This window comes from Muscardinus avellanarius, assembly GCF_963383645.1.
Source record: "Muscardinus avellanarius genome assembly, chromosome: 1".
NCBI classification, from domain to species: Eukaryota; Metazoa; Chordata; class Mammalia; order Rodentia; family Gliridae; genus Muscardinus; species Muscardinus avellanarius.
In genome coordinates this window covers 233,485,988-233,513,540 of record NC_137786.1, presented here as the reverse complement: position 1 = coordinate 233,513,540, position 27,553 = coordinate 233,485,988, and the positions used below count along the sequence as shown (strand labels likewise).

Genomic DNA, 27,553 nt, shown 5'->3' with positions numbered 1-27,553 from the left:
CAAACTCCCTAAAAAATAAAAGAAAATATTGTATATCCAAAGACAATGTAAACAGAGTTAAAAGTTACTAATAGAATTGGATAAAATATTTCCAAATGCTCTATCTGAAGGTATATTAATATTCCAACTAGAAATCCTAAAAATTAACAACAATAAAGGCAAACAATACAATTTAGAGATAGGTAAAAGACTAACATAAATAATGAATCTCCACAGATAACCAATCTTAGTTGTCTGTTGGATGGAAACTCTTGTTTCTCTGGTTCTGGTGAGTGTTACCTATTTCTTCTTTGTAGTTAATCTCTTTGAGTATTTTCTCTAGCGCTGGTTTTGAAGACATAAATTCCTTCAGTTTCTGTTTGTCATGGAAGCTTCTTATTTCTCCATCTAATTTGATAGAAAGTTTTGCTGGATAGGAAATTTTTGGCTGAAAGTTGTTTTCTTTCAGAGTTTGGAATATGTTACTCCAAGCCCTTCTGGCTCTCATGACTTGGTTTGGGAAGTCTGGAGTGATTCTAATTGGTTTGCCTCTGAATGTCACTTGGCCCTTTGTTTTTGTTGCCTTTAAGATTCTCTGCTTGGCTTCCACATTGGTCATTTTGACAATTATATGGCGTGGGGATCCTCTTCTCGGATCCTGTCTAAAGGGAGTTCTATAAGTTTCCTGGATCTGTGTATCAACCTCTTGCTCTATATTTGGAAAATTTTCTGCTATTACTTCCTTGAAGAGATTGTTGATCCCTTTGGTATCACTTTCTTTTCCCTCCTCTATTCCAATTATTCTTAGGTTAGCTCTCTTAAGATGGGCCCATATTTCTTCAATGTCAGATTCCTGCTGTTGGATATCTTTTTCTAGATTAGAAACTATGCATTCATTTTTGGATTGCTCATCTTCTAAGAGCGAGATTCTGTTCTCCATGTGGTCTAATCGGTTGTTTGTGCTTTGAATTGAGGCCTTTACTTCATTAATTGCATCCTTTATCTCTTTTTGGCTCTCTCTGAGTTCTTTTCGAAGCACCTCTATTATTTCTACAGTTATTTTCCTGATTTGATCTTCTAGAAATCTCTGATTTTCTGTTTTATCAGGTTCTGATGTTGTGGGGTTGTGCACCTTCATTACTTCAGTGTTATTCCTCTTTCCCATGATTTCGGAGGTTTGTGCCTTCTCTGGGTTCTTCCCTTGGGTCACTATGGCTTCACTTAAGGTGCTCTGGATCTCGAGTCTGTATTATCTCAGACCCTACTACTCCTTTGCTGGGTTGTATCACAGAGTCTCCGACCCAGGGAGTCGATAGAGGCTGCTTTAAACTATGGGGGGTGCCAGGTTGCACGCTCTCCTATGGTGTGATATCTCTGCCACCACCACTCCCTCACTGGGTCAAGTCCCAGGAGGCACAATACTGGGATTTCTCCTCTGTGACCCGCAATTTGACTCACTGTTCTTGAGTACGTAGATGTAGCTGTACTGGACTCGGTGAATTCACTGCTGCTGCCGCCGCCGGTGGCAATATGGCGCCTCTGTCACGCCCTCGGCCATGAGGCTGGCGTATTTTTTCTTCTCTGGTTTTGATTTCCACTCTGAATCCCTGCAGCGTGTGCTGAGCTCAGCCACTGGGAGCTTTAAATGCTGTCTGCGCCGAAAGATCCCACCTGGCTGTTCCGCATCGGCTCACCTCGGCTTGCTGTAGCCGTCCGCTGAGTTTGCCGCTGCCGCCGGCAGTATGGCGCTGCTGCCGCGTCCTCGGGCGTGTGTGTCTCCTCTGTGGCCCTGAGCTCTGTTCTCAGTCCGCTTTCTCTCTGGAGCCTGGTGGTTTTTTTGTTTTTCTGGTGATGGTGTTTTCTGGCTATGAAAGGTGCTCTTTTTGTGGTAATGGAGATTGGTTGTTAGCGGGACTCTTAAGCCCCGCTTTTCTCGGTCGCCATCTTCCCGGAAGTCCCTTATTCTCTATTTTTGAAACAGGGTCTCACTAAATTGTGGCAAGCCTTACTAAGTAGCTGAGGTTGGCTGTGACCCTCTTGTCTCAGCCTCCCAAGTACTGAAATTAAAAGTGTGTGCTACCATGCCTGGCTTCTATTTTTTATTCTTTATTTTGAAACAGGGTCTCACTAAGTTTCAGAGGGCCTCACTAAGAAGCTGAGGCTGGCAGTAAACCTATGATTCTCCTGTCTCAGCCTCACAGGCACTGGGATTACAAGCGTGAGTCACCGCGCTCAGCTGAGAAAGATCTTTTTTTATTATTATTATTTTATTGGGAATTGAAGCCAGGGGTGTTCTACCTCTGAGCTATACCACTGGCCCTTGTTTGCTGGTTGTAACAGGGGATTGAATTTAGGGGCATTCTACTTCCAAACTATACCCCAACCCTATTTTATCTTTTTATTAGAAATAGGGCCTTACTAAGCTGAAAGCCTTGCTAAATTGCTGAGACTAGCTTCTAACCCATGATCCTCCTGTCTCAGCCTCCCAATTTTATTTTTATTTATTTATTTATTTATTTGCCATTCTGGGCATTGAAACCAGGGGCATTCTACTTCTGAGGTACATTCCCAGCCCTATTTGTTATTATTTTGAAACAGAGTCTCACTAAGTTATGGAGAGCTCATTATGAACCTGATTAAGTAGCTGAGGCTGGCCTTGAACTTGCAATCCTCTTGTCTCAGACTCCCAAATACTGGGATTACAAGCATGCGCCACCACACCTGGCTACTCTTTTGTTTTTGAAGCAAGGTCTCACTAAGTTGCTGAGGGTGTCTGCTAAATTGCTGAAGCTGGCCTTGAACTTACTGTACTCCTGTCTCAGTCTCTCAAATACTGGGATTACAGGTGTGTGCCACCATGCCTGGCGAGAACCATCTTCAAGAATGAGAAGGGTACACAAAAGGGACTCAGAATAGCAATCATTTCTTGAGTTAAAGCACCTATTTCATGGAACTATAGGAGACATATAAGCAAAAATTAGTGTAAAACCCAAAATGTCAAACCACCTGTGGTATGTGTGTGTTACTAAGGATTTAATTCAGGGGCATTCTACCTCTGAGCTATACCCCCAGGCCTATTTTTTATTATTTATTTTGAAACAGGGTCTCACTAGGTTAATGAGGGTCTCACTAGGTTGCTGAGGCTGTCCTTGAACCTGCAATCCTCCTGTCTCCGTGTCCCAAATACTGAGATTACAAGCATTCACCACCATTCCCAGCTTCAAACTGCCGTTTAGAACAATATATATATATATATATATATATATATATATATATATATATATATATTTGGTGGTACTGGGGTTCCTGGAAGCCCTTCTACCTCCGGGCTACACTCCCAGACCTATTTTTACATTTTTATTTGGAAACCGGGTCTCCTAAACCAGCGCGGGCGGCTGGCTTTGAACCTGCGCGACCCTCCTGTCTCTGCCTCCCAAGTGCGGGGATTACAAGCGTGCGCCACCACGCCCGGTTTAGAACAAATTTTAAATTAATTCAGTAGTCAAGCTACTTAGTGGGGCCATTTGCAACTTAATGAGACCCTGTGTCAAAATAAATTCCATCTTTTGTTGTTGCTGTCATAGAACTGGATGGAGATTGAACGCAGGAGCATTCTACCTCTGAGCTATATCCACAACCCCATATTTTAATTTTTTTTTAAATTTCTTTTTGGGGGGCGGGTCTGGGGATGGAACCCAGGGGCATTTGACCTCCGAGCTACACCCTCTGCCCTATTTTATTCTTTATTTTTTTTTGAAACAGGGTCTAAGTTGCAGAGTGCCTCACTAAGTAGCTGAGGCTGTCCATGAACCGCAATCCTCCGGTCTCAGCCTCCCAAATGCAGGGATTACAAGCGTGCGCCATGCCTGGCTTATTTTTTGTTTTGAAACAGGGTCTTGCCAGGTTACTGAGAATCTTGTTAGGTTGCTGAGTCTTGAACCTGCAATCCTCTTGTCTCAGCCTTGAACCTGCAATCCTTCTGTCTTGGCCTCCCAAGTAGTGTGATTATAGGTGTGGGCCCAGCCCGTTTTTTTTAAAATACTTTTATTGGTGCATTTTAGTCTCACATAATGTAGTTCATAGTGATAGAGACATACAGCTTCAGTAAGTAGTGAGACTCAACAACCTAGTGAGACCCTGTTTCAAAATAAAAATTAAATAGGGCTGGGGGTGGAGCTTGCAGGTAGAATGCCCCCGAGTTCAATCCCCAGGACTACAAAAACAAAAACAAAAAAAGGGAAAACACTGAGAAAAACTAAAAAAAAAAAAAAATTGCCAATTTAAACTGACTTAAAATAGGCATGGTGGCACATGCTTGTAATCCCAGTACTTGGGAGGCTGAGACAGGAGGATTACAGGTTTATGGCCTGGCTCAGCTATTTAAGTGAGACCCTCAGCAACTTATTGAGACCCTGTTTCAAAATAAGGAATAAAAAAATAGGGATGGGGTGTGTAGCTCAGAGATAGAATGCCCCTGAGCTCAATTCCCAGTACCACACAAAAATAAAAAATAAATTGGCCTGTTGCATGTTCTTAAAAGAAAAGCAGCCAGGCGTGTTGGTGCACACCTGTAACCCCAGTACTTGGGAGTCTGATGCAAGTGGATGCAGTTAAAGGTCAGCCTCGGCAATCCTGAGAGCCTCTCTGCAACTTAGTGTGACACTGTTTCCAAATAAAGAATAAAATAGGGCTGGGAGTATAGCTCGGAGGTAGAATGCCTAATACCACACACAAAGCACACACACAATCCTATATAAAAAGAATTGTGTATGTGCTAATGTATACATTACCTCATAACAATCCTGTAAAGTAAGTATTACCTTCCCCAATTTCTAGACTGAAAAAAAAAAAGGCTTGGAGGATTTAGGCAGCTTGTCTATGCCACTCAGCTCTTCAGAGATGGATTTTACCCTAAGTCTTTCCTTTTTTTCCTTTTTTCTTTTTTCTTTTGGTACTAAGACTAAAACCAACAGAGTTCTATCTCTAAACTAGACCCCAAGCCCCGTTTATTTATTTGCTTTGAAATAGGGTTGCTGAGGCTGGTGTTGAACCTGTAATTTTTCTGTCTCAGCCTCCCAAGAGCTGAGATTACAGGTGTGTGTCCCTGTGCTTAGTTTATCCTAAATCTTTTTTTTTTTTTTTTTTTTTTTGGTGGTACTGGGGTTCCTGGAAGCCCTTCTACCTCGGCTACACTCCCAGACCTATTTTTACATTTTTATTTGGAAACAGGGTCTCCTAAGCCAGCGCGCGGGGCTAGCTTCGAACCTGCGCGATCCTCCTGTTTCTGCCTCCCAAGCGCGGGGATTACAAGCGTGCGCCACCACGCCCGGCTATCCTAAATCTTTATAAGACCAACTGTCCATGGCTTTTGAAATATACTATGCTTTACTACAAATGTAAGATTTGCCATTTAGGAATGGTTTTCTATCCATTGTAGGAATGGTGCTAAAGTATCTCACTTATATTACCTCATTTAACCTTCACAAAAACCCTATTAAATTTTATATATAACCCACATTTTATAAATGAAAGCAGAAAGAGAGACTTAAAGAGGTTAAACAACTTGCCCCAAGTTAATCATGTCAATGTGGCTCCAGACCTTTATTATTACCCATTTCCCCACATTGGCTCACTGCATTTAATACAGTATCCCTAAAACCAAAGTTAGAACCAGATGTGGTGGTGCATGCTCATAATCCCCATGATTGGGAGGCTGAGACAAGAGGAACCCAGGTTTGCAGTGAGGCCCACTGAAACTTAGTGAGAGCTTGTTTCAAAATAAAGAATAAAAATTAGGGCTGGGGGTGTAGCTCAGAGGTAGAATATGCCCCCAGGTTCCATCCCCAGTGCCGCAAAAAACAAAAAACAAAAATCCTAGAAATTGGCTGGGGGTGGTGGCACACGCTTATAATGCCTGCATTTGGGAGGCAGAGACAGGAGGATCGTACAGGTTCGAAGCCAGCCTTGCTGGCTTAAGAAACCCTGTTTCCAAATAAAAAATAGGTCTGGGAGTATAGCCTGGAGGTAGAAGGGTTTCCAGGAACCCCAGTACCACCAGAAAAAAAAAATCCTAGAAATTAGAGAAATACATAATGATGAGAGTACAGTCAGAAGCCATGGTGGCGCACGCCAATAATCCCAGGACTTGGGAGGCTGAGACAGGAGGATCACAGGTGTAAAGCCAGCCTCAACTATTTAGCAAGGCTCTTAGCAACCTAATGAGACCCTGTTTCCAAATAAGAAACACAATTGGGCTGGGGTGTAGCTTGGAAGTAGAATGCCCCTAGGTTCAATCCCCAGTACCAAAAAAAAAAAAAAAAAAAAAGAGCCAGGCTTGGTGGTGCATGCTTGTAATCCCAAAGCTTGGGAGGCTGAAACAGGAGGATCACACAAGTTCAAAGCCAGCCTCAGCTACTTAGTGAGGCTCTCAGCAACTTAGTGAGACCCTGTTTCCAAATAAAGAATTGGAAAAAAAAAAAGGGGGGGTCTGGGAGTATAGCCTGAAGGTAAAAAAGCCCCTGGGTTCCACTCCCATTACCACCAAAAAAAAAAAAAAAAAGGTCTGTGGGTACAGCTCAGAGGTAGAATGCCCCTGGGTTCAATCAAAAAGGAGAAGGAGGAGGAGAAAGAGGGGATGACCAGCACGTTCTTAGTAATGGCTCAGAAGATAGAGGTATGTACTAGGTATATTTTTGGAGAGAAAAATGGTCCCAGAGTTCAGAATCTCATAATACAATAAAAAGAAATATGGAATTATCTAAAAGAATAAACTTATATTTTTATAAATTTGCTGAAAAGAGGTCAAGAGCTACATAATAGGTGTGGGTAATTAGAAAAAGCTATTAAGCCAGGTGTGTGGTATATGCCTATAATCACAGAATTTAGGAGGCTGGGATAGGAAAATCATAGGTTTGAGGCCAGCCTCAGCAACTTAGCAAGGCCCTGAGCAACTTAGCAAGACCCTATTTTTTTCTTTTTTTTCTTTTCTTTTTTTTTTCTTTTTTTCTTTTTTGAGGTACTGGGATGAAACCCAGAATAAAAATAAATAGGCTTCAGCGGGGCATGGTGGCGCACACTTGGAATCCCAGCTTTCGGGAGGCTGAGACCAGAGGATGGTGGTTTGTGGACAGCCTCAGCTACTTAGTGAGGCCCTTCGCAACCCTGTTTCAAAAAATAAAAAAGACTAAAAAAAAGGACTGGGGGTGTAGCTCAGAGATACAATGCCCTAGGTTCCATCCCCAGCACCCCCAAAATAAATAAATAAATAAATAAATAAATAAATAAATAAAGCTGGCCTATTTGGATTATAGGCATGCATCTAGCCCTATTTTTTATTCTTTATTTTGAAACAGGGTCTCACTGTTTCAAAATAAAGAAAGGCCATTTGCCTCACTAGGTAGCTGAGGCTATCAGCAAACTGCAATCCTCTGTCTCAACCTCCCAAAAGCCGGGCTTACAAACATCCACCACCAGGCCCGGTTCTGGGATTGACTTTTCTAAGGGAAACATGTTATTGCAATAAGGAACAAGTAAGTGAAACTTTATCTCCCTAATAACAACCTCCTATTCTCGCAAATGTCTAAACCTCTTGTGCCCAGTAAGTCTACTTTTCAGTTTCATCAACACTTCTAGACCTTGACTGTTTCCTGCTGGGTTAGGTGCCCTTCTTCAGTGCTACCACAGCACTTAGTGCTTACCTCTGTCAGGATGTGAATTCCTTGGGATCATGTCACATGGCTTGGAACTCTGTACTTACAGTCCCTAGCGCTCAAAGACTGGCTTGCACAGAACACAAGTTTATGAATGAACAAAGAAATATTGAAGTAGCACTGACCTATATAAGTCAGACTTTGATTCAAGTTAACATTTGTATGATACTGGGAAAGTCAGTCAAATTTTCTGGATCTCAGTTTTCTTACCTGCAAAACTACTTATCCTATCCACTTCATAGAGCTGTCGGGAGACATAAATAATACTAGCAATGTTAGGTATACAAGTTATGTTTGTTCAGACTGGCTAAAACACAGGGCTTTCTTTCCTAGAACTGTTGTCCTTGCTTCACTGGAACCACTTTTTTACGCTACTTGACATTAGTAGTTTCAGAGCTGACTAACCATTAATTTTCCGCATTGTTTAACCATGATAAAGCACAGCCAGGGGTAATGCTGTGCTGATATTGTATCCATTCCTATCAGAAGGAACATATCATTATTCAAACATGGAGAAAAGCTTCTTGAGTGCTTAAAGTACTCTAATTCTTTATATCTCCATCAACCCCAAGGAAGGAAAGAGAGGGGGCCAGAATATTGTTAAAGAAAATGGAAAACTCAATTACCACTCTCATACATGTGTACTACAAGTAGATCAACAAAGAGACCTCTAAACCAACCAAATAAAAATTTACACAAAAGGATCAGCACTGAGAATCTATTTTTATTTTCTTTTTAAAATTAACTAGTCGGGTATGGTGGCGAACACTTGTAATCCCAACATTTAGGAGGCGGAGAGACAGGAAGAGGATTAGCAGTTTCCAGCCAGCCTCAGCTACTTAGTGAGGCCCTTTGCAACTCAGTGAGAGCCAGTTTCAAAATAAAGAATAAAAAATAGGGCTGGCGGTGTAGCGCAGAGGTAGAATGCCCCTGGGTTCCATCTCTAGTACTGCAAAATAATTTATTTGTTTATTTATTTAATAATTTATTAATTTATAATTTAATTTATTGATTTATTTTATTATTTATTTATTTATTTATTTATTTATTTATTTATTTATTTATGGTACTGGGGGTTGAACCCAGGGACAGTCTGCCTCTGAACTACACCGCCAGGCCTTTTTATTTATTTGGAAATAGGGTCTTCTTTTTTTTTTTTTTTTTGGCGGTATTGGGATTCCTGGAAGCCCTTCTACCTCCGGGCTACCCTCCCAGACCTATTTTTTTATATTTTTATTTGGAAATAGGGTCTCTTAAGCCAGCATGGCTGGCTTCGAACCTGCGCAATCCTCCTGTCTCCGCCTCCCAAGCATGGGGATGACAAGCGTGCGCCACCACACCCGGCAGAAATAGGGTCTTGCTACATTGCTGAGGTCCTCACTAAATTGCCAAAGCTGTCCTCCAGCCTGCTATCCGCCTGTCTCCATCTCCCAAGTTTGAGAATAACAGGCATGTGCCACTACACCTGGCTTCAATTTTTATTTTCTATGTCAGGAGATCCAAATCAAATAAGATTTTACTTCAGCAGTTCCAAAATTTATCTGTACAGTAGGAATCATCTGGAATTTAAGAAATATTCAAGATAGGTATGGTGGTGCATGCTTATAATCCCAGTAGTTGGGGGATTGAGACAAGAGATTCATAGGTTCACAACCATCCTCAGCAACTTAGAGGCCCTCTGCAACTTAGAAAGACCCTATTTCAAAATAAAACATAAAATAGAGCTCAAAAAGTAACTCGGAGGTAGAATGCCCCTGGGTTTAATCCCCAGTGCCACACACACACACACACACACACACACACACACACACATTAAAAAAAAAACCAACTTTTTTTTTTAGTGGTACTGAGGATTGAACCCAAAAGCATTCTACCTCTGAGCTATACCCCACCATTATTTTTTTATCCTTTATTTTGAAACAGGGTCTCACTAAGTTACAGAGGGCCTCACTAAGTACCTGGAGGCTGGCAGCGACCCGGTGATCCTCCTGTCTCAGCCTCCCAAGTACTGAGATTACAAGTATGCACATAAAATTTAACCATATTAAAAAGTCTAGTCCACACCAGTTCTATGGTGTTTCCCTTAATTCATACATTGGAGCTCTAACTCCCAATATGACTGATTTGAAGGTGAAGGCGCTACAGAAATAAATAAGGTATCAAGGTGACTCTTAAAAGGATGGGCGTGGTGGTGCAAGCTTGTAATCCCAGCATTTGGGAGGCTGAAATAGGAGGATCGAGGTTCATGGACAGCCTCAGCTACTTGGTGAGGCCCTCCGCAACTTAAGTGAGACCCTGTTTCAAAATAAAGAGTAAAAAATAGGACAGGAGATGTGGCTCGGAGGTCGAATGCCCCTGGGTTCCATCCTTAGACCTGCAAAAAACAAAAACAAAAACAAAACAAAACAAACAAAAAAAGGACATCAGCAATCTCTCTTTCTCTTTCTCCCCACACAAATACTGATGAAGGCCATGTAAAGATATTGACAAGGCAGTGGTTTGCAAGCCAGGAAGAGGCCTCCCTAGAAAGCAACCCTAACAGCAGTTTATTTTCTTTTTTCTGAGACAATTATGTTGTCCAGTCTGGTCTCGCATTGCTGGACTCAAACGATCCTCCTGCCTCAGCCTCTAAGTGCTGGGACTACAGGCACAAACCATAATACCTGCCCTTGGTGGCACCTTGATCTTGGACTTCTAACCTCCAGAACTGTGAGAAAATAAATGTCTGTTGTTTAAGCTGCCCAGACTGTGGTATTTTGTTTTGGCAGCCCAAGCTGTCTACTGCAACTGCCCAGATCAATTAAATCACAACCTCTTACAGAGAGCAGTTTATAAGCTCCGAGGTAATCTGCAGAGGCAAGTTTGAGAAGCAATGCAACTTTTCATGGAACTATGATGGGCCTAGGCTTTTCCTTATTGTTTTTAGATTTGTGGGAAAATAAGAAGGAAATCATCAATAGTTTATAGAATTACAACAAAACTTGCCTCAAAAATAATCTGGAAGGGTGCTGCCCCTGATGTGTCCTGAGAGCAGCTACTTTCCTCAGAAGTCCAAACCAGCTTTGCAGAAAATCTGGGCACTATAGATTGTATTTCTGTGTAAGAAGAAATGGCAACAAGATAGAATGATCAGTTTGGATATGCACCAGGTGTTTGGAATAGTTTATTAAACTAGAGAGCCAAGAAAGCTTTTACCTGATGAAAAGATTGACCTGCAAAATTTTAAATATGACTAGAAATGGCTGTGCATCAGCAAATTGTTTGAACATTTAGAATTATTTTCTGGGTTTAAGAAATTTAATCTCATATTTTCAACTTTTCACATTTACTAAATCAATTTGATCTTGAGTTAATCTCTACAAGATTATGTTCAAGGCCAGAAATCTTCAGAATTGATAGCTCTAGCTGATATTACTGGGGGTTTTTGTTTTTTGTTTTTCAGTATGGGGGATGGAACCCAGTCATTCTACCTCCGCGCTCCACACCCAGCCCCATTTTTTATTCTTTATTTTGAAACAGGGTCTCACTGAGTTACAAAGGGACTCACTAAGTAGCTAAGGCTGGCCGCGAAAACCACGATCCTCCTGTCTCAGCCTCCCAAATGCTGGGATTACAAGCGCACACCGCCACTCTTGGCTTAGTGTATTTTTCAATAAATCAATTCATGCTGGGTGTGGTGGCATATACCTGTAATCCCAGCACTTGGGAGGCTGACACAGAAGGATCAAAGTCAGCCTCAGCAGGTAGAGAAACTCTCAGCAAACTAGAGACTGAGGGCATAGCTCAAAGGTAGAATGTCCCTAAGTTTAATCACCAGTACCACACACAAAATAATAATAATAAATCAATTTGTTATTTAATAAACGCAAATCTAGGTAAGTGAACTCATTTACAACTGAAAAAAGAAAAATTAAAGAATGATTGTCTCAGGCATGTATCTAATAGTGTGTGTGTGTGTGTGTGTGTGTGTGTGTGTGTGTGTGTGTTGCTAGGGATGGAACCCAGGGGCATTCTACCTCTGAGCTACACCCCTAGCTCTATTTTTTTATTCTTTATTTTGAAACGGGGTCTCACTGAGTTGCAAAGCACCTCACTAAGTAGCTAAGTAGCTGAGGTTGTCTGAAAACTGTGATCTTCCTGTCTCAACCTCCCAAATGCTGGGATTACAAGCATGTACCACCATGCCCAGATCCTCATTCTCCTTTCTTTGTTTTTTTTGTTTGTTTGTTTGTTTGTTTTTGGTGGTACTGGGGGTGGAATCCAGAGGCTTTCTACCTCCGGGCTATACCCCCAGGCCTTTTTTAAATATTTTATTTGGAAATAGGGTCTCACTAAGTTGCTGAGAGCCTCACTAAGCAGCTGAGGCTGGCTTCGAACCCTTGCGATCCTCCTGTCTCCGCCTCCCAAGCGTGGGGATTACAAGCGTGCGCCACCACGCCCGGCTCTCATTCTCCTTTCTAAAGACCTAAGAGTCAGCCAGATGTGGTGGTGCACACCTGTAATCCCAGTACTTGGAAAGCTGAGACAGGAGGATCCAGGCTTGAGACCAGCCTCAAACACTTAGCAAGACTCTCAGAAATCTTGTGAGACTCTGTTTCTAACCAAGCAAAACAAAACAAAAATAAATAAATAAATAAATAAATAAAAGACCAGAGGTATAACTTGGAGGTAGAATGCCCCTGAGTTCAATCATCAGTACCAAAAAACAAATCCAAGAAACATCTCAAAATCATTGCCAGTCTCTGGAAGAGAGGGCTAAGGACATAGATCCCCTTGTCTTCTCACTATAGCTACACTGGTTAAAGTTCTTTTCAAGCTTTGGAAGAAGGAAGCAAAGAAAAAAGCATCAAGTATGCACCATCTTTCTTCTCCATACTTTGGCACTCATATTACAAAGGAAAAAAATCAAATCTCACTTTTTGTAAAATTCTATCCTTTGGCAGGTTCATGGCCAGCCTTGGTAACCTTGTAAACTCCACAACCTAGTAAGACCCTATTTCAGAAATTAAAAATAAAATAAAATAAAATTGGGCTAGGAGTATAGTGCAGAGGTAGAATGGCTCTGGGTTCAATCTGTAGTACAAACAAATGCCATTCTTGCCGGGCGTGGTGGCGCACGCTTGTAATCCCCGCGCTTGGGAGGCGGAGACAGGAGGATAGCGCAGGTTCAAAGCCAGCCACGCTGATTTAAGAGACCCTGTTTCCAAATAAAAAAGTATAAAATAGGTCTGGGAGTGTAGCCCGGAGGCAGAAGGGTCTCCAGGAACCCCAGTACCACCAAAAAAAAAAAAAAATGCCACTCTTTACATCATCTCCACACAGGTACATAAGAGAGGACTAAGAACTTTTAAGATAGCTGGGTAGGCCAGTGTAGTAATGACTCCTGTAATTGCTGTTCATAGGAGGTTGAGTTAAGATCAAAAGTTCAAGACAGCCTCAGCCAAAAGTAAGACTTTGTGTGTGGGGGGGTCTGGGGATGGAAACCAGGGACATTTGGCCTCCGAGCTACACCCCCTGCCTTATTTTTTTTAATTCTTTATTTTGAAATAGGGTCTAAGTTGCAGAGGGCCTTACTAAGTAACTGAGGCTGTCTGCGAACCACGATCCTCTGTTCTCAGCCTCCTGAATGCTGGGATTACACGCGTGTGCCACCACGCCCAGCAGAAGTAAGACTCTTAACAACCTAGCAAGACCCTGTTTCCAAATAAGAAAAAATCTGGGCTAGGGGTGTAGCCTCTAATTTTTTTTTTTTTTAATTTTGGTAGTACTGGGGTTCCTGAAAACCCTTCTACCTCCAGGCTACACTCCCAGACCTATTTTACACTTTTTTTTTTTTTTTTAAATAGGGTCTCTTAAGCCAGCGCAGCTGGCTTCCAACCTGCGCGATCCTCCTGTCTCCACCTCCGAAGCGTGGGGATTACAAGCGTGCACCACCACGCCTGGCAGAATGCCTCTAAATTTAATCTCCAGTACCACACACAAAAAAAGGTGGGTACCATAGTACACACCTATAACCCCAGAACTTGGGAGGCTGAGAAAGGAAAATCACTGGTTTGAGATCAGCAGTAGCCAGATATGATGGCACATGCCTGTAATTCCAGTACTTAGGAGGCTGAGACAGGGACTCCAGGTTTGAAGCTACCCTCAACAATTTAGCAATACTCTCAGCAACTTAGTGAGAACTGTTACAAAATAAAAAGATCTGGGGTATAGCTTGGAGGTGGCATGCTCCTGAGTTCAATCCCCTGTACCAAAACAACAATAAAATACTGGGGTGATAATAATAATAATAACAACAACAACAACAACAACAATATAAAAGTTTATTTTGGCTGGGTGTGGTGCCACAGGCCTGTAATCTTAGTACTTGCAATGCTGAGACAGGAAGATCACAGATTTGAGGACAGCCTCAGCAAATAGTGAGACTCTCATCAATTTAATGAGATCCTGTTTCAAAATAAAAATTAAAAATAGGGCTATAGACAAGGGAAGTCGTCGTGCCCGAGTTGGACCCTCCGAACCATCCCAGGGCCTCCTGCACCATGCCATCGGAGGCCTTCAAGCAGCGCCACAGCATCCCACCAAGATCCTAGTGATAATAGATGCTACAAGGGTGAGAAACTGCTGCCAGTCCAAGTTCCTCGTACCTGACCACGTCAACATGAGCTAGCTTATCAAGAAAATTAGAAGGCACTTGCAGCTCAACACTAAGCAAGGCTTCTTTCTCCTGGTGAATGGGCACAGCAAGGTTAGTGTGTCCTCACCCATCTCGGAGGTGTACAAGAGTAAGAAGGACGAAGACAGGTTCCCGTACATGGTGTATGCCTCCCAGAAGACCTTTGGCACGGAGCACTCAGCGTGAGACTAGAACCGTGCATCTCAAGTTTTTTAAACCCTCACCAAGGAGAAAAAGGGATGTTACCAACTGAACCTATGGTTCCTCTAGTCAAGGCCCTCAGAGCAGCCAGGCCACCCAGCTGCCCTCGGAGGCGTTTTGTATTTCACATAGAACCCAAGCTTCTCAGAGCGTGCAGTTTGGGAGAGCTATGTAATATTTAGCCTCGGCATCATGTTTTCACTATTTATTTATTTATTTTATTTTATTTTTTGTGGGACCGGGGATGGAACCCAGAGGCATTCGACCTCCGAGCTACACCCCCTGCCCTATTTTTTATTCTTTTTTATTTTTGAAACCGGGTCTCACTGAGTTGCAGAGGGCCTCACTAAATAGCTGAGGCTGTCCACGAACTGCGATCCTCTGGTCTCAGCCTCCAGAATGCTGGGATTACAAGCGTGCGCCACCACGCCCAGCTCTGTCTTCACATTTTATAAGTTTAACAATAAAGTTAGTTACTTTGCATCCTAACTTGCTAATTAAAAAAAAGAGCTAGGGGTATAGCTTAAAGGTAGAATGCCCCTAGGTTCAATCTTCAGTGCCACACACACACACACAAATTTATTTTGTAAAATTTGTAATTTAACAAGTCAGTAGGAAAAGATAGGCTTAATGGATATTTGGGAACCAAATGACCACAGAAATAAAAATGAAAACACAATCTTTAGATAATTTTGGCTTCCTTAAAGTAAATGCTATGTTCTTTGGCTTGTAAATTACTCTTAAGTCAAAGGAAAGAAGAAATTCTTAAAACAAAGATCACCAAAAGTTCTTTAACCATTCCAACTTTGGCATATAATGTGAGAAATAGTATTAAAACTAGCCCAAATCTTTTACAGTAAAAGCATTCTCTACATATTCTTTCTTTAAAGTAGAGGAAAACAAATACTTTGCTAAAATTTTGATTTTATATATGAGAAACTTTTGCCTGAGGTTGTATTCAGAGAAGCTACATCTCTGGTATCTTGCTCATTCTTGAATCTATACAGTTTTATATATTATAGTGCAGTGGAGTTCCCAGATAAAATATAGAAGTATTACATGGCACATACTAAAAATGATCAGAAATTCAAATGTAGCTGGGCCCTGGCAGCAGAGGTTTGTAATCCCAGTACTTCAGAGGCTGAGAAAGGAGGATGGAGATTCTCAAACAGCCTCAGCTACTTAGTGAGGCTTTCTGCAACTTTGTGAGACCTTGTTTCAAAATAAAAAATAGGGCTGGGGGTATAGCTTGGAGAAAGAATTCCCCTGGGTTCCATCCCCAGTACAGAAAAAAAAAAATCAAATTTAAGTGGGCATCCTGTATCTTTATTTACTAAATCTGGCAGCTCTAACTTTCAGTATAAGTTTGTTTTAGAAAATACCAAATTCAACCTGGGTGTGGTGGTGCACTTGTAATCCCAGTATTTAGGAGGCTGAGACAGGGATCACAATTCACAGACAGCCTCAGCTACTTAGTGAGGCCCTTTGCAACTCAGTGAGACCCTATTTCAAAATAAAGAATAAAAAATAGGACTGGAAGTGTTGCTCCAAGGTAAAATGTCCCTGAGTTCCATCCCCAGTACCTCAAAAAAAAAAAAAAAAATTCATTGCCAGGAAGAGATTTAGTCTTGTAGAAGTTGGATAATTCTGCCTGGTGTGGTGGCATGTACCATAATTCTAGTACTTGGGAGGCTGAAATTGGAGGATCACAGGTTTGGGGAAAGCCTCAGCAAGTAGTGAGACTCTCATCAATCTAACCAGACGCTGTTTCAAAATAAAAAAGTAGCTGTGTATGGTGGTGCATGCTTGTAATCCCAGTACTTGGGAAGCTAAGACAGGAGGATGGTGGGTTCACAGCCAGCCTCAGCTACTTAGTGAGGCCCTCCGTAAATTAGTGAGAACCTGATTGAAAAAATAAAGAATAAAAAATAGATCTGGGGTTATAGCTTGAATTTAGAATACCCCTAGGTTGAATCCCCAGTACCACAAAATAAATAAAATAAATAAATTATGAAAATAGGGCTGGACATGTAGCATGTAGAATATTCCTGAGTTAAATCCCCAGCACCTCCACCCCCTGCCCACACACATGCAGAAGTTTGGTAATTCATTACCTTTTAGTAGTTTCTTGCAGACCAAGTCACTATAAATGCTTCGGGCAGAAGCAACTGTAAAAAATGGAATACAAGGAAATATCACAAGTAAGCCGGGCATGGTGGCGCACGCTTGTAATCCCCGCGCTTGGGAGGCTGAGACAGGAGGATCACACAGGTTCAAAGCCAGCCTCAGCTACTTAGTGAGGCTCCCAGCGACTTAGTGAAACCCTGTTTCCAAATAATATAAAATAGGTCTGGTAGTATAGCCCAGAGGTAGAAAGCCCCTGGGTTCCACCCCCAGTATCACCCAAAAAAAAAAAAAAAAAAAAGAAAGAAAGAAAAAAGAAATATCACAAGTAATAATTAAATGGATTTTATTTTAAAAATCAAGGCTAGTGGTAGTTTATCTAGTACATGTGAGGCCATAGGCTCATTCCCAGAACACCACACACACACACACACACACACACACACACACACACACACACACACAAATGCAAGTCTGAAAATATTACTTATAGTTATATAACATTAAAAAAATTGACCCTACTAGTGAGTTTAGGAGAAAATGAAAGTACTAAGGAATTGCTATACGTCTACAATGACTTTTTGGGGGCAAAATATTTTCTTGGAGATGATAAACAAGTGGCAAATCTTTTTACCTGTATTTAACAACTACTTACAATTAATATCAGGACTTCCCTTTGGATTCGACCATATATGACATAAAAGGATTATGAGAAATTGCAAATTGCAGTTAGTAATCTGAGTATATGATACAAATAATTCATACGCCAGCATAAAAGCCAATTGAAGCCCTTCTTCCTCCGGGCTACACTCCCAGACCTATTTTATATTTTTGAAACAGGGTCTCTTACGCCAGCACGGCTGGCTTCGAACCTGCGCGATCCTCCTGTCTCCGCCTCCCAAGCGCGGGGATTACAAGCGTGTGCCACCACGCCCAGCTGGCCATCTTTTAACCAATTTCACTCCTAAGTAGATATTTTGCTGAGGGCACTGTGAAATGCCTATAATGCTAGGAGGCTGAGACAGGAGGATCACAGGTTCAAGGCCAGTGTGCTGTAATTTAGCGAAACCCTGTTTCAAAATAATAAAGGGAAGCCGGGCATGGTGGCGCACGTTTGTAATCCCCGCGCTTGAGAGGCGGAGACAGGAGGATCGCGCAGGTTCGAAGCCAGCCGTGCTGGCTTAAGAGACCCTGTTTCCAAATAAAAAAATATAAAAAATAGGTCTGGGAGTGTAGCCCAGAGGTAGAAGGCCTTCCAGGAACCTCAGTACCACCAAAAAAAACAAAACAAAACAAAACAAAATAATAATAATAATAATAAAGGGAGCTGGCTAGGTGCCACAGGCTTATAATTACAGTACTTGGGAGGCTGAGACAGGAGATGGCAGGTTCCAGGCCAGCCTTAGCTACTTAGTGAGACCCTCTGCAACTTGGTGAGACTCTGTTTCAAAATAAAGAAGAGTTGGGAGTGGTGACACACACTTGTAATCCTAGCACTTGAGAGGCTGAGACAGGAGAATCGTAGTTCGCCGACAGCCTCGCTACTACTTAGTCAGGCCCTTTGCAACTCAGTGAGACCCTGTTTCGAAATAGGGCTGGGGGTGTTGCTAGAGGTAGAATGCCCCTGGGTTCCATCCCCAGTATCTCAGAAAAATAATAATAAATAAATAAGTAGTAGGGTGTATTCATTTCGAGTCACCCCTCCATGCCAGTCTGGTATGGAGCTGTATTTCTATTTTCTATATTTCTATCTTTCTAATAAACTTCTTTAAATCTTCAAAATAAATAAATAAATAAATAATAAATAAATAAGTAGTAGGGCTGAGAGCGTATCTTGGAGGTAGAATGCCCCTAGCTTCAATACCTAGGACCACACACACAAAAAAATACATGAAAGATGCTAAAGCTGAGAATAAAAAGGGTCATAAAGAGCTCTTGTTAATACAAACTGTGATAGTTAGCCAGGCAGGGTGGCACAGGTTTATAATCCCAGCATTTGGGAGGCTGAGACAGGAGGATCTCGATTCAAGAACAACTTCAGCTACTTAGTGAGATCCTGTTTCAAAATAGAGAATAAAAAATAGAGCTGGAGGTATAGCTCAGAGGTAGAACGCCCCTGGGTTCAATCCCCCCGTACTACTAAACAAAAAACAAACAAACAAACTGTGATAGCAAGCCAGTTGTGGTAATGCACACCTGTAATCCCAGTGCTTGGGAAGGTGAGACAGGAGGATCACAGGTTCAAGGCCAGCCTCAGCAGGTAGTGAGACCCTCAGTAACCTAGCAATCCTGTTTCAAAACAAAACAAAAATAATAATAATTTTAAAAAAAGGCTGGAAGTGTAGCTCAGAAGTAGAATGCCCCTGAGTTCAATCCTCAGTAACACACACACACACACACACACACACACACACACACACACACACACAGTGATAACAGAATGAGAATGTCCATAAAATATTGGAAGAAAAACTTGAGAAATTTGCCTAGAAAGTAGAAGATGAAAAACAGGACAATTTTTCTTTTGGTGGTGGTACTGGGGATGCAGACCTTTTTTTTTTTGGAAACAGGGTCTCTTAAACCAGAGAGGCTGGATTCGAACCTGCGATCCTCCTGTCTCCGCTTCCCAAGTGCAGGGATTACAAGCCTGCGCCACCACGCCCGGGGGACAAAAAATATTTTTTTAAAAAGTATTTAGCCGGACGTGGTGGCACATGCTTGTAATCCCAGCATCCGGGAGGCTGAGAATGGAGGATCCCAGTGCACAGATGGCCTCAGCTACTTAGTGAGGTGCTCCGCAACTTAGTAAGACCCTGTTTCAAAACAAAGAATAAGGGGAGTGGTGAGTTGGCCTGGGCCACCCTCCCCCCTCATGCCATTTTGGCATGGGGCTATAATTATTTTCTGTATTTCTATTTTCTGTATTTCTATCTTTTTAATAAACTTCTTTAAATCTTCAGGAAAAAAAAAAGAATAAAAAACAGAGCAGAGGGTGTAGCTCAGAGGTCAAATGCCCCTGGGTTCCATCCCCAGACCCCCCCCCCCCCCACACACACACACACAAAAGCGGGGCTTGCGGTGCATGCTTGTAATCCCCGCGCTTGGGAGGCTGAGACAGGAGGATCGTGCAGGTTCGAAGCCAGTCTCGCTGGTTTAAGAAACCCTGTTTACAAATAAAAATATAAAAGTAGGTCTGGGAGTGTAGCCTGGAGGTAGAAGGGCTTCCAGGAACCCCATTACTGCCAAAAAAAAAAAAAAAAAAAGTATTTAGAGCCGGGGGTGATGGCACATACTTGTAATCCCAGCATTCGGGAGACTGAGACTGGAGGATCACAGTTTGCGGACAGCCTCAGCTACTTAGTGAGGCCCTTTACAACTCAGTGAGACCCTGTTTCAAAAATAAAAAGACTAAGCTGGGTGTGGTGGTGCACGCTTGTAATCCCAGCATCCGGGAGGCTGAGACCAGGGGATCGCCATTCGACAGCCTCAGCTACTTAGTGAGGACGTCTGCAACTCAGTGAGACCCTGTTTCAAAATAAAGAATAAAAAATAGGGCAGGGGGTGTAGCTCAGAGGTCAAATGCCCCTGGGTTCCATCCCCAAAACTTGCAAAAAAAAAAAAAAAAAAAGAAAGAAAGAATAAAAAATATGTCTGGGGGTGTAGCTCGGAGGTAGAATGCCCCTGGGTTCCATCCCCAATACTGAAAAGAAATAAAAACTCTTTAGTAAGTCCAATATCTAAATATAGAAGTTAAGAGAAAAAGAAGGAATACAGGGGGAAATTTCCCAGAGCCAAAGGACATAATTTTCTAGATTGAAAAGGCCCACTGTGTGCTGAGCACAATGAATGAAAACAGACCCACAGCAAGGCACACAGCTGTGAACTTCAGAACAATGAGGACTAAAGCAGAGGTTGCTGGTGTTCACAAATACACTGTTCCTGAACATGCAATTAGACTACATTTTACAGTCTCACTTGCAACTGCAAGACAATTGTGGCAACAAGACCAAGTACCAGCCAATGGAATGGAAGTGGAGGTAATAAAAAAACTTTCCAGGTATATACCATGAAAACCTCTGATTTAAAATAAGCCATGTTCTCTCTCCCCATCCTTAGCTGAACAGAGAAACCTTAGAGGGCATAAGGAAGAATGGAGCCACAAGATAAGTAGCTTGGATCCTGCATGAAACAAAGTACATCCCTGCACACACACTCATCTGATAGTGAAATGAAAACAAACAGTTTGTGTTGAGCCACCGAGATTTCAGGGTTTATCTGTTACAGCACCTAGTATCACTTACTGTAATTATACAAAGATAAAGAGAAGATCATGTAAGCTTACAAAGAAGAAGAAAAAAAGAACAACAGGTCACATACAGAGTAATCAAAAAGACTTAGAATTTTCAATAGCAACGCCTGAAGTTAGAAAACAATGTCACAATGTCATCAAAATCTCAAATAAAGCCAGGTATGGTGACACACTTGTAATCCCAGCATTTGGGAGGAAGATTGGGGTTTAAAGACAGCCTCAACTACTTAGTGAGGCCCTTTGCATCTCAGAGACCCTGTTTCAAAATAAATAATAAAAAATAGGGCTGGGTGTATAGCTCAGAGGTAAATGACCCTGGGTTCCATCCCCAGTACCTAAAAAAAAAAAAAAAAAAAAAAATCTCAACTAAATCCAGATGTGGTAGCACACTCCTGTAATCCCAGTGCTTGGGAGGCTAGAACAGGAGGATCATGGGTTCAAGGTCAGCCTCAGCAAGTAGGGAGACTCTCATCAATCTAGTGAAACCCTGTTTCCAAATAAGAAATAAAATCAGGTTCAGAGTGTAGCCCGAAGGTAGAATGCCTCTAAGTTCAATCCTCAGTATCCTAAAAACACCCCCAAAATTCTGAAATGACTCAGGCATGAAAGTACATCCCTGTAATCCTAGTATTTAAGAGGCTGAGACAGGAAGATCACAGATTCAGCACCAGCCTCAGCTACTTAGTGAGGCCATCTGCAACTTAGTGAGACCCTATTCCAAAATAAAGAATAAAAAAATAGGGCTGGGGGTGTATCTTGGAAGTAGAATGCCCCTGGGTTCAATCCCCAGTACCACACATCCAAAAAAATCTAAAATAAAATTTAATTTAGACTCCTATACTCAAATTATCAATTAGTTATGAAGCATAGATATTTTCAGAGACTCAAGAAATTTACTTCCCCAAAACATTTTTATGGAGTAGAGCCTCAGAACCATCAAAAATAAGGAGTAAGCCAAGAAAAAAGAAGTTATAGGGATTTAGGAAACTAAATCAAAAATCAAACACAAGAGAAAAACAGAAGAAACATTCTGAATAATGATGAAGTGAAAAGCTATGTACCAGCCGGGCGTGGTGGCGCACGATTGTCATCCCCGCGCTTGGGAGGCGGAGACAGGAGGATCGCGCAGGTTCGAGGCCAGCCACACTGGCTTAAGAGACCCTGTTTCCAAATAAAAATATAAAAAATAGGTCCGGAGGTAGAAGGGCTCCCAGTACCACCAAAATAAATAAATAAATAAATTAAAAAGGTATGTACCACATACAGAACACATCAAGTCAATAATTGAGCAGGTCAGAATCTCTGGGAAGGAGTTTTTCATGAGGATGAAAGTGACAACCTATTTAATGTATTGAATAGATTAAGAGTAGATTTAAGCTGAGCGTGGTAGTGCATTCCTGTAATGCCAGTACTCGGGAGACGGAGACAGGAGAATTCACAGGTTCAAAGACCACTTTAACAATTTAAGTGAGACCCTCAGCAACTTATCAAGATCCTGTTTCAAAATAAAAATAGAGCCAGGAGTGGTGGCACATGTTTGTAACCTCAGTACTTGAGAGGCTGAGACAGGTTCACCACCAGGCTCAGAGGCAGAATACCCCTGTGTTCGATCCCCAGTACCATTAAATAAATGCATATGTGTAAATAAATAAAATAAAAAAATAAAAGCCTGGTTGTGGTAGTGCACACCTATAATCCTAGTATTTAAGGGGCTGAGACAAGAGGATCACAGGTTCCCATCCAGCCTCAGCTACTTAGTGAGGCCCTCTGCAATTTAGTGAGACCCTGTTTCAAATAAAGCATAAAAAAAAAAGTGGGGCTGGGGGTATAGCTCAAAGATAGAATGCTCCTGAGTTCAATCCCCAGAACCCCCCCCCACACACACACACACACTTAAAATAGTTGGGAGTGAGCCGGGCGTGGTGGCGCACGCTTGTAATCCCCAGGCTTGGGAGGCGGAGACAGGAGGATCGTGCTGGTTCGGAGCCAGCCTCACTGGCTTAAGAGACCCTGTTTCCAAATTAAAAAAATATAAAATAGGTCTGGGAGTGTAGCCCAGAGGGAGAAGGGCTTCCAGGAACCCCAGTACCACCAAAAAAAAAAAAAAAATAGTTGGGAGTGTAACTTGGAAATAAAATGCCTCTGTATATTCAACCTCTAATGCAAGGGAAAAAAACAGGAAGAAAGAAAATAGATTTAGACAAATTCTGGAAGTTTTTGCAATGCCCAGATGATAAAAGCACAAAAAATTATTAACCACAGAGAAAATATAAAGAAAAGTGATCATAGCTTTCCATAAAATTAAACTATTAATAGCATTTTATGCTCACACTAACAAATAAATATAGATGCTTATTTTTGATGGGAAAATTATATTAGAAAAACACATATAGTATAGTTGGAAATAAGAAAGACAGCTACCAAGCTGGTTATGATGGCACATGCTTGTAATCCCAGTATTTGGAAGGCTGCGACAGGAGAATCACAGGTTCAAGAACAGCCTCAGCAAGTAGTAAGACTCATCAATCCAGTGAGACTCTGCTTCAAAATAAAAATAAAAATAGCACTAGGTGTAGCTCAGAGGTAGAATGCCCCTGGTGTTCATCCCAAGGAACGAACACACACACACACACACACACACACACACACACACACATACACACACAGCTATCATCTTCTTCTATATGGGAGGTCAATAAATAATGTCTAAAAAGAAGAAAATCCAGATATAGCAACACAAACATGTTTAAAAACAGGCTAATACAAAACAAACAACCCAATCAAGAAATGGGCAAATGAACTAAATAGACATTTCACAAAAGAAGAGATACAAAGGGCCAATAGATACATGAAAAGATGTTCTTCATCACTGGCCATCAGGGAGATGCAAATCAAAACTACACTGAGATTCCATCTAACCCCAGTCAGAGTGGCAAGCATAAAGAAATCAAACAACAACAAATGCTGGCGAGGATGTGGGCAAAGAGGAACTCTTTTACACTGTTGGTGGGAATGCAAACTAGTTCAACCACTATGGAGATCTGTGTGGAGATTCCTAAGAAAGGTGGGAATAGATCCACCATATGATCCAGCTATACCCACTCCTGGGTATCTTTCCAAAGGGGTTGAATTCAGAGAAATACAGCAACATATGCATACCTATGTTCATAGCAGCGCAATTTGTAATAGCCAAAATATGGAACCAACCCAGACCACCATCAACAGATGAATGGATAGCAAAACTGTGGGAAATACACACAATGGAATTCTATTCAGCCATAAAGAAGAACAAAATTATATCATTTGCAAGAAGATGGAAAGCCCTGGAGATTATGTTAAGTGAGATCAGCCAAGCACAGAAGGAGAAGGTACATATGTTTCCTCTAATATGCCCAAACTAGGAAACACAAAGGATACCAGTGGGACTCCAGATAATGGAGGGGAAATACCAGCAAAGTTTGAATGGAAAGATAGGAGAGGAGGAAGACTGATCTTGATTAATGAGGGTCTACATCTGAACATGTGTAAATTATGAATAAGACATGGTTAACCTGGACAACCATTGGTGGGAGGGGGGAAGGGAAAACGGGGGCGGGGGGAAGAGGGCACCAAATATAGTTTAAATGTATACTATTTATGTTCAATAAAAAAATTGTTTAAAAAATTATAATATTAAGAAGAGATATGCTAAAAGTTTTCACTGTAAAATGACTGGAAATAAATTATTAAGTTTTCATTAAAAATAAATAAATAAATAAATAAATAAAAACAGGCTAATATTATCATCTAAAAGAGTTCAAAGTATTGGCTTCTAGAAAGAAAAATGCTTGAACAGTGGAAGCATACAGGGAATTATAGGTTTTGTAACAAGTCTCATTGAACTATTCCACTTTTACTTTTTTTTTTTTGCCGTACTGGGGATGGAGCCCAGGGACATTCTACCTCCAAGCTACACCCCCAGCCCTATTTTTCTATTCTTTATTTTGAAAAAGGGTCTCATGAGTTGCAGAGGGCCTAAGTAGTGATCCTCCTGTCTCAGCCTCCCAAATGCTGGGATTATAAGCATGCACCATCATGCCTGGCTAAACTATTCCACTTTTTTTTTTTTTTTGTGGTGGTACTGGGGTTCCTGAAAGCCCTTCTACCTCCGGGCTACACTCCCAGACCTATTTTTACATTTTTATTTGGAAACAGGGTCTCATAAGCCAGCGCGCGCGGCTGGCTTCAAACCTGCGCGATCCTCCTGTCTCTGCCTCCCAAGCGCGGGGATTACAAGCGTGCGCCACCACGCCCGGCAAACTATTCCACTTTTAAAACCATGTTTGCAGCTGGGTGTGGTGGTGCGCGCTTGTAATCCCAGCGCTTGGGAGGCTGAGACAGGAGTATCACACAGGTTCGAAGCCAGCCTCAGCTACTTAGTGAGGCCCTCTGCAACTCAGTTAAGAACCTGTTTCAAAATAAAGAATAAAAAATAGGGCCAGGGGTATAGCTCAGAGGTAGAATGTCCCTGGGTTCCATCCCCAATACAAAAAAAAAAAAAAAATAGGGCTGAGGGTGTAGCTCTGAGGTAGAATACCCCTGGGGGGCTCAATCCCCAGTATAAATAGATAGATGATAGATAGATAGATAGACAGACAGACAGACAGACAGACAGAAGGAAGGAAGGAAGAAGGGCAAGGGGTGTAGCTTGGAGGGAATGTCTATGTTCAGAAGCTGGGCGTGGTGGCACATGCTTGTAATCTCAGTACTTGGGAGACTGAGAAAGAAGGATCACAGGTTCTTGGCCAACCTCAGCAACTTGTGAGGCCCTCTGCAACTTAGTGAGACCCTGTTTCAAAATCAAGAACAAAATAGGACTGGAGATATAGCTCAAAGGTAGAATGCTCCTGGGTTCAATCCCAGTACCACCACCAAAAAGAAAAATTCCTGATTTAAATCCCATTACCAAAAAACAAAACAACACCCATGTGCATGTGTATCACGGACAAACCTAAAAATAAAGAATAAAAAATAGGGCTGAGAGTGTAGCTCAGAGCTAGAATACCCCTGGTTTCCATCCCTAGTACCACAAACAAAAATAAATTAATTAATTAAATAAATTTGTGTGCATATTTGTTTGGGAAAAAAAAGAACTCTGTGAGCTTACATGAAATGCTGCCCACAAAGTATTGTTACCAAAAAACACATAGCATAGCCATCAGCCTATATAATTCCATTTTTATTTTGTTTTAGTGTGTGTGTGTGTGTGTGTGTGTGTGTGTGTGTGTGTGTGTGTGTGTGTGTTACTGCGGATGGAACCCAGGGGCATTCTAACTCCAAGCTATACCCTCAGCCTTATTTTTATTCTTTATTTTGAAACAGGGTCTCAGTGAGTTGCAAAGGACCTAAGTAGCTGAGGCTGGCCGCTAACTTGCAATCCTCCTGCCTCAGCCTCCCAAATGCTGGGATTACAAGCATGAGTCACTATGCTTGGTGTAAATCCCATTTTTTAAAAAAACTGGTAGTTGGGTGTGGTGGTGCATGCCTATAATCTCATTTCTTGGGAGGCTGAGATTCTAATCAATCTAGTGAGACCCTGTGTGTGTGTGTGTGTGTGTGTGTGTGTGTGTGTGTGTGTGTGTCACTGGGAGGGGAACCCAGAGGCTTCCTACCTCTGGCCTATACTCCCAGCCCTATCTTATATTTTATTTGGAAACACGGTCTCACTAAGTTGCTGACAGCCTCACTAGTTGAGGCTGGCTTTGAACCTGCGCACTCTTTCTGTCTCAGCCTCCCAAGCGCAGGGATTACAAGTGTGTGCCACCACGCCTGGCCGAGACTGTTTCTAAACAATAAATAAATACATACATACATGCATGCATGCATACATACATACATACAAACATACATAAAAAAACAAGTAGCTTGGAAGTAGAATGCCTCCAGTTCCATCCCCTGTACCAAAACAAAAAACTAGTAACTATAGCCACTCATTATGATACATTCCTGTGATCCTAGTATTTGGGAGACTGAGACAAGATCACAGGTTCAAAGCCAGCCTGGGCAATTTTGTGAGACCCTCAACAATTTAGATAGATTCTGCTTCAAAATAAAAAGAATACTTGTCATCCCAGTACTTGGGAGGCTGACACAAAGAGGATTGTGGGTCACAGACAGCCTCAGCTACTTAGTGAGGCCTTCTGCAATTTAATGAGATGCTGTTTTAAAATAAAGAATAAAAAATAGGGCTGGGGGTGTAGCTCGGAGAAAGAATGCTCCTGGGTTCCATCCCCAGTACCACAAAAAAAAAAAAAAAGAAAAAAGAAAAAAAGAAGCCGGGCGTGGTGGCGCACGCTTGTAATCCCCGCGCTTGGGAGGCAGAGACAGGAGGATCGCGCAGGTTCGAAGCCAGCCGCGCGCGCTGGCTTAGGAGACCCTGTTTCCAAATAAAAAAGTATAAAAAATAGGTCTGGGAGTGTAGCCCGGAGGTAGAAGGGCTTCCAGGAACCCCAGTACCACCAAAAAAAAAAAGAAAAAAGAAAAAAAGAAAAAAAGAAAAAGAATATGTAGTATGGA

The 27,553-nt window shown here is 41.8% G+C and overlaps 1 protein-coding gene across 1 annotated transcript in view; it reads right to left on the bottom strand.

Moving 5' to 3' along the window:
* The window catches only part of TOP6BL (TOP6B like initiator of meiotic double strand breaks), a gene marked incomplete at both ends in the record, with an annotated part of 89,064 nt that overhangs the window by 52,440 nt on the left and 9,071 nt on the right, over window positions 1-27,553 (bottom strand). Inside the window, 2 exons of the mRNA XM_080693503.1 lie at window positions 10,674-10,783; window positions 16,680-16,733. Of these exons, the coding sequence (XP_080549629.1) occupies window positions 10,674-10,783; window positions 16,680-16,733 (164 nt within the window). The remainder of the gene's footprint in view (window positions 1-10,673; window positions 10,784-16,679; window positions 16,734-27,553) is intronic.